Genomic DNA, 8,097 nt, shown 5'->3' with positions numbered 1-8,097 from the left:
TGTTTTGTAAGCAAGATGTGTGTAATATCTGTTTCCCTACTCCAGACATAACTGTTGGTCCTTTATCATTCTAAATTCAGAAAGGGGAGGGAGTGGAATTAAATTTTTTCATGGTTGATGTAAGCCGAGTGGTTTTGAAGCTCCAAACCAAATTGGGGAAATACACTTAAGAGCATATGCCCAGTGGTCTTTTGCATGAGGAGCTGAAAAATATCAAAGCCTTTGTCCAACTGAGGCTGGCGTATTTGTCTGCAGAAGTTAGTGTTGTCCTTGCACTCACATAGCCCCACCAATGGCTTTCGGAACCGCAGCTACACAGCAGGGCCCACACGGCTCTTATTTTTCTTTCAGTCTTGCCCCTGGCAATACCTCTCGTGGATCAGGCTTTTCCTCTTGGTGCCTTTCTGGCCGCAGTTACGTTCCAGCCTGGTGCATTGTGCCGCTGCTGTCTGGGAAATGGAAGCTCCATCCAGCATAGTGATGCCCAATGCATCCTTCCGTGTTGCTGAGTGGGTGGCCAGCTCAGTGCTCTTAAGCAGGCTCTTTACTGGCTTGCTAATGAAGCTGTCTAAGCCTCTTTGCAATATTACAACCTCTGCTAGGCTAACAGTAAGAATTTTGTGGCTTATTTCCATTGTGAGAGCCTGACAGGCTCTGATCCCTGGAGGAGACCATGCAAGGGTGGACATCTGGGTGATGCTGGAGTAGGTCATTACAATGACCGGCTCATTGAGAAGAGAGATGTACGTTGAGAAGGGAGTCTGTGTCTACACAGACTCTTATCGCTGGACCCACGGCGGCTTTCAACCCTGTCAGTAATTCTAACAGGTGGGAGGGCAACAGGCAAGGCTTTTTGGTGCAAGTGTTAATCCAGTATGAAACATGCACCACAGTTACCCATCTGGGAACCCTATGGTTCCCCTTAGATGGAAGTGTAGATTATAATTACCTCTGCATGACAGACATGAAATGAGAATATAGCTATTGCCATACGTGGCACGACTGACTCCGGTGCCCACAGAGAGTGAGAAAAATCGCAGCTCACATTTTAAAGCCTCCTGAGGGATTAGCCAGCTTGTCATTTGCAGGATCTCTCTCTCCATGATGCTTACACAACTGTAACCAAGCAAGCTCGCAGTGTGGGAAGCAATCTGTAGCGCAGATGGTAAGTATTAACCCCCCCTGTTTATTAGTGTGTCAGGCACGGGGATTAGGGCGACAATGAGGCAGGTTTGCATTTCAGCAGAGTGCAGGCACATTTGCGTGCACTAAATATATTTGCCTATGCAAGACTTTCTGACTCTTTGGGTGTCCCAATTCTCCTGTGAATTTATTGTCCTTTGAGTGTGAAGACTAGTTTAGGCAGGGACTAAGGGCTCGCGCTGCAGTGGTGTGTGTTGTGAGGCTTTCAGGGATCACTTCTTTTTTCATACTATTTGCCCATGCGTTGGTTGTTAAGCACTCCACAAGCAGCTCTGTCCCAGGAAAGTAGCATTACTTGCTATAAGACGTGAGCTGGCAACACACACTCACAGCCCTGAAAGCCAACAATATCCTGGGCTGCATCAAGAGAAGCGTGGCCAGCAGGGCGAGGGAGGGGATTCTGCCCCTCTACTCCACTCTAGTGAGAGCCCACCATAAGGAGACGGAACTGTTGGAACAGATTCAAAGGAGGCCACAAAAGTGATCCGAGGGTTGGAGCACCTCTGCTACGAGGACGGGCTGAGAGAGTTGGGATTGTTCAGCCTGGAGAAGAGAAGGTTCCAAGGAGACCTTAGAGCAGCTTCAGGTGCCTGAAGAAGGCTACAGGAAAGCTGGGGAGGGGCTTTTTACAAGGGTATGGAGTGACAGGACAAGAGGGCATGGCTTTAAATTGGAAGGGGAAAGATTTAGGTTAGGTATTAGAAAGAAATGTTTTCCGGTAAGGCGCTGGCCCAGGTTGCCCAGGGAAGCTGTGGATGCCCTCTCCTTTGAGGTGCTCGAGGCCAGGTTGGATGGAACCTTGACCAGCCTCCCAGGTCTAGTGGGAGGTGTCTCATGGCAGGGAGTGGATGATCTTTAAGGTTCTTTCCAACCCAAAACTTTCTACGATTCTAAGAGACTCAAGAGAAAGACTACAAAGGCTCTGCAGAGCCGCTGACCCCTCTCACAGCCAGAGGCAGTGCCAGCAACCTGGCAGAGGCTGCTGCAGCTCTGAAATACAAGCTTTGCTGCAGTGCTGTGCTCAGGATTAGCTCTGTGTCCTGACAAGAGGGACACCATACAAGGCTAGCGTATTTATGGCAAGGTGTTTTTTGTAGCCCCAAACCAATTATCTGATATTTACAGCTCACTTATAGCTGTATTCAGGAATCAAGGGATCCAACACACAGCTTTGTGCTGGAGAGCTATGGTGAGCACTACTGCTTTTACCCTTCGGTGTCTCTGGCAAAGGAAATATCTGCTGATGGCGGTGACTTTTGGGTGATTTTTTAAGATCTTTTGGACTTTGAGTAGTTCTTTAAGAACCACTTGGAAGTTGGATTTTTTGCTAGTAGCCTCCAGTTATGAATTCCTTTGGCTTGCTCCTGCTGGCTGCGGGTACTGGGCCATCCCTTGGGATTGGAACACAAGCACAAAAGGCTGGAGAACTGGTAACATAGAGGTCAAAGCCTGTTTTAATGTGCCATCTGGGCGACTGCTGGGTTCATTGCAGCTGGACACAAGTGGCAGCTTCAGGGTTTGTCCTTGCTGTGCTCTGATCCTGCAAAGATGCTGTCCCAAGCAACAGAACCCGCGAGACAGCCTGGCTCCAGCTCCCAGCCGCAGGGCTCTGTGCTTGCGGGTCACTGCTGCTCTTGGGTGAAAGTATTTATGTAAAGGTAACGCTTGGGACTGTTTCCATCTCTGGGTTGGCGGCATGCTTGCTTGCAATTTAAATCATTCTCAAGTTGGCAGGTGCGTATGGAATAGGCGGAGCAGAAGCACACGCGACACCTCTGACCGCCTGGTGCCCTTGAAACCGAGCCCAGCGCAGGGGAGGGCGAGCAGGGTGGCAGTGGGGATGGCGGGATGGACATTGGTGCCGGCTGAGCAGCGAGCACGGCTGAAGGCAGGCAGCAAGGGAAGCGATGCGCTCCCATGGGAGCAGGGGCTGGGTAGCAGCAAACAAGGGTCATAGAGTCATAGAATGGTTTGGGTTGAAAGGGACCTTAAAGCCCATCCAGTTCCAACCCCATGCCATGAGCAGGGACACCTCCCACTGATCAGGCTGCTCAAAGCCCATCCAACCTGGCTTTACACGTGTTTTAGCAAGTGTGCAAGATCCTACTTTGCTGCTGAGCTACGCTTCCACCTTCTTCAGAGAAGAACCAACGGTTCCTAACTTCCACTAGCAATAGGCTCTTCTAATAAGAGTTTAAACTGAAAGTGAGACTATTTTCTTACGTCCCCTAAAATAAATCGCCTGCATCCAGAAAAGCGAGATGCCAGCTCGCTTGCAGTTTCACATAGCGACTTGGATGGATTGGGAGACTGGGGTCACGGCAAAGTTACTGTTGGAAAATTAAACCAGGCTGGTTTGGTTTTCAATCCCCGCCAAGGCGTGCAATAACATTTGGCTGCTGCCAGAATACCCGGTTCTGTGCTGGGGGAACCAACACACAGAGGTGCCCCATGACAGGGAGAAGCCTCTGCCAGCTCTACGCACCCAGGAAGCCGTTTGCAGAGCGAGTGCATCAGCAGGAGGCAGCGTCAAGGCAGAACAGAGTGGACTAAGCTAAGGGCGAGATGGCTGCTAAATCCCTCTTAATGGAGGAAATTTAGAAGATTTGTCTTGGCAACACCCTCCAGCTGGAGAAGGTTGTGGGACGGAGAGCGGCAGGGCTGGACCAGGACAGCACTGAAGAGAAGGCAACAGCCCAGGATCCCATGCTGATGCTCTGTATCTGGAAGATCTCTCTTACCCCCCTTCACATTAAGAGCAGTGTTTTACTCTGAAAAAAACAAACGAGGATTCAGCTCATGCCTTTGTGTTGCTGAGTACAGAACACGACCAGCAAACCGGCTGCAAAACCTCATTTTCTGCCATCACACTGGAGATGCAGAGGCACCTGAACTGCAGGGATGGAGGTGGGGAGAGTACCCAAAGAAGGAAAGACACACACTGGACTGCAGCAAGGACCGGGTAACTCAGCTTAGTGAAATACAGGACCAGTGGCACGTCTTACCTTGCCAGATGACTTGCCTCTTCAACCCTGTCTCCGCAGAAACTGCCATGGCCCCATGATGCCCTGTGAGCACAGCATCACCACAGAGCCCAGCTGAAAGCCGTGCCTGCTCCCAACAGCCTAGAGCTGCTGCAGCCATTGGGGCTCACCCCGATCAGCTGTGGGCAATTGGGGGTCCATCACTTCCAGGCAGGATGTGATGCTGAGGGGAGGACGCACACCTACCCAGCTTCAAATACACACCTTTGACAACAAAACCTTGTTAGGCTCCTCAATGAACATGAAAAATTCTGCAGTTCATGGGCTGTCATGCTGTAATTGCATATATTAATTGAAAATCGAATTTGGCTTCCAATTAACTGTTTAGTCTATTAGAGGTAGATCTTGCAGGTGAAGGAGATTCCAGGTGCCCAGGTATCCTCCATCACTGAGAACTAACACATTTCCATTTGCAAAGGAGGTAAGAAACAGTTGTGAGTGATCAGTTGTCTTTTTATGTTTTATACGAAGCAGGATGCTGCTGCTGAGCCTGAAGAAGCCAAAGCTTCGCAGCGTGACTGGGAAGAAGAGGAGGGACCAGAAGAGCGGTTGGAAGAGAGGTGGGTGGTTGCGTTTTGGAAAGCTTTGTAAACTGTGACTCATCCCCCTTACATCAGTCATTGACAAGTAGCAACAAAGGACGCAAAAAGAACAGAGAAACACCAAATTTTGCAAAATATGTATATTTTAAAATTGGAACCAAGTACAGTTCGCATGTATTGCATGAATCACATGCAGGTGAATACTATAAAAGATAAAAATATTTGTGCGTCTACTTTATAAATTCAAGCATTTATATATAACTTATAAAATTTTCATAGCATGAAATAGCTGTGATTCCGAACAGAAATCTTACACATAAAACTGCATGAATGTCTCTGTCAAACCACGCCTTTCTTGGGACCAGTTGATTTCACTTCACGGGTTAAACTCAGCTTGCTGTCAAGGTTTTCTTTGCAGCTCTGGTCCACTGTCATGTGGCACCTCCACAGGGCTGCAGCTGTGCATCACAAAGCACCCTTAAAATAAGGTATTTTAAGGCCTGATGACAGTGCTGCTGTGCTGTGTGGGCGCAAGGGAGGCTGAGGATAAGACCCCTTGGGTTTGATGAGTCCTGGGCTTACCAAAGGCCGTGTGTCCTGCTGAGAAACTTGTTAAAGCTGCTTGTGTGCACGTGTAAAGAGATGTGTCCACACAGCCTGATTTAAAGCAGTTAACCCACATCACAATTTCTGCTTTCATTTCTTCTAGAGACCAGTGACCTGGTTCTAAACCCCCACGGCTCTTTCACGTGCACGCCTCCCGCTCCTCTGACAAAACTCCTGCTATGTTTCTGGAACTCATACTTATCCAAGCGGTCAACTGATGGCAAAGCATCTCCATTACATTCCTCAGGTTGTGTTGTGTTGCAGCCAGGAAGACACGTGCACATGGTTTAAAAGCTGGCTTGTATGTACATTCTGCAGGAAAGGAACAGAAGCTCTGTGGCCACAGCGTTTTTCCAGCCAGGTGGACCTCATTCACCGCTGTCCTGCTCAACAGCTCATTGGTCCAACACACAGATATGTATTTTTTTACAATAAGCAGCCTGAGTTGTAGCGATCACCCTCCTATGAACAAGTCCTCAACTGCTATTCTACAAGTGTACATGTGGTATTGCAAGATGCATCTAAGACCAACCACACTGCGGTACAGCAGCAGAAAATGATGGCATCTTATCATCACCACATGTAGTCACTGGAGTCACCGCTCAGTCCCTTCCACAACGCGGTTTAAGGACATTGCTTGTCACCCCCGCACAACAGGAAGGACTTTGTCCCATCCCTTAGGCAGGGAAGTTAAATTGGAGTTCAACACTTCAAACACAAGCCTCAACATTCTGGTAACAGCTCTGCTTGGTTACAGAATCACAGAATCACCAGGTTGGAAAGGACCCACTGGATCATCAAGTCCAACCATTCCTAACACTCCCTAAACCACGTCCCTAAGCACTTCATCCACCCGTTCCTTAAACACCTCCAGGGAAGGCAGGCAAAGGATCTTTCAGAGGCTTTCCTATTAATATCCAAAATAAACTTGTTACAAATCACTTAAAATATTTTGTGTTGGTTTTTTTTTTCTTCTCTTTTACTTTTTTTAGTTGGTTGGTTTTTTTGAGGGTGTAAAACCATACACACAGAACTAGCCAGGTCTGGCAGTGCTGCCAGGGGACTATGACAAGCAACAAGTACAATAATCAGCAGATTTCTTTAGGAAGATGCTCAGATGTATCCAAGTGTGGATGCCTCTGATCTCTGCCGATGCTGCAGTCTTGGCCAGCAGGATGCTCCCACGGAAGCCTGACAGTGAGAAGGTGCCAGCACTTGAAGAGCTTCCATCTCTACATCACCTTCCCATCTTCAGCCACTCTTCCTTTGCCCCAAGTCCACAGGGGACAGTGGGGCGCAGAGCGAGCTCTGCATGCCCTGAGGACAGCACTTCAATCTTGGCTGGTTGCCTCTTCCCCCACCCCACCAGGTGCTTGCTCCACCTCCTCTGTGCCCCAAACATGAGCCCCTCCTTGGTTTGCTCTCCTGCTTCAGCAGGAGCAAACTCGCTGCCCAGCGGGCAGTTTTGGAGCCCACAGAGCCACAGGGCCAGCATCCCACAGGCACAGCCATGCTCCCCTGCACTCCTGACCTCACAGCAAACCAGCCGCTGCGGCCACTCCAGCAGAGATTTTAGCTTTGTACTCTGTGCTTGTCAACTTTAGTCATCTGGGCCACGGGTCTCTAGTTATGGGACACAGAGGGGTCAGAGATTTCTAATCCAAAGTTATTTGTGTACAGCGATTCCCATGAGTCTTCCGATTTGAGTGTTTTAGGCAAGTGCAGAAAGGCACAAAGCACTTTTTGGTCAAGCCTTGATTGCTTCATTTCATCTTGGAAATGGTGGTGTCATACCTTACTTTGCAAGGAAGGTGCTGCGCTCACATCAATCCTAACAGCTCGTGCAGCAGCGGCACAATCACAGTAGCACTGAAGCCAACTGAGGAATACGTTATAAATTTATATGGAACTTCGACTTCCAGTCGTGTCCGGGCTTCCAAGTCACCCATGGGAAACTTGTACCGATAACCCAGCATGCCAAGGGCCACACTTTTCATGAGCTGGCGCGTCAGTAGAATAACAACGATCCCTATGAAGAACCTGGCTAGCATGACCACTGCTATTTTAGTAGTGATCAGGTGAAATCCAAACTGGAAGTTTTCATTGGTGTAGGCTGGTGCAGCAAACTGGTTATTTAACCAAAATCCCAGAGTTGCTCCAGCTCCTGCTCCTAAGATAGTCGTGGTGTCTCCCCTGGTCGGGCTGTAATTGTCTAGTTTGGGGTAGTTGTAACATAAGACAAGAGGCACAACTATGGAAAGCAGTGGACAGAAGGGACTAGTTAACAGCAAGTGATCTATCACGTCCCACGCGGGATACAAGAGCACAAGCAGCACAGCTGAAATTAGCGCTCCGCCGATCACGTCCTGCAAAGAGATCACATTTAAAAGCTTTGTGAGACCTGGAAGGTGAAACAGGTATTCTTGGGCGATGACAAAAGACCGGTATCTGCATTTCTGGATACGCAGCAGCAGAGGAACGCGCTGAGTTGACAGTGTGATGGCACCACTCGTGCGCTGTGACAGCCCAAATCCTGTGCTAAACAAAACGTGACAACCCACAAACCCAACCTTAGCCTTATCCGTGTGAATATGTCTATTGGTCCATATTCTCCCCCTGAACAAGTGAGATTCTTCCCCTCACCTGCTTTCATGTTCGAAGGGTGCTCTCTACCCATGACCTCAATGGACAAGGCACACACA

The 8,097-nt window shown here is 48.9% G+C and overlaps 1 protein-coding gene across 2 annotated transcripts in view; it reads right to left on the bottom strand.

The window, feature by feature from the left end:
* Positions 1 to 4,929: 4,929 nt before the first annotated feature.
* Positions 4,930 to 8,097, bottom strand: part of SGPP2 (sphingosine-1-phosphate phosphatase 2) — a 37,512-nt gene continuing 34,344 nt past the window's right edge. Inside the window, exon 6 of one of the 2 annotated variants that reach the window (XM_054074879.1) lies at positions 4,930 to 7,761. In XM_054074879.1, coding sequence (XP_053930854.1) covers positions 7,216 to 7,761 — 546 coding nt within the window. In that variant the 3' untranslated portion in view covers positions 4,930 to 7,215. The remainder of the gene's footprint in view (positions 7,762 to 8,097) is intronic. The other variant, XM_054074880.1, reaches the window with a different exon arrangement.

The sequence above is a fragment of the Cuculus canorus genome, chromosome 9, assembly GCF_017976375.1.
Source record: "Cuculus canorus isolate bCucCan1 chromosome 9, bCucCan1.pri, whole genome shotgun sequence".
Classification (NCBI taxonomy): Eukaryota; Metazoa; Chordata; class Aves; order Cuculiformes; family Cuculidae; genus Cuculus; species Cuculus canorus.
This window is presented reverse-complemented; position numbering and strand designations above follow the sequence as displayed.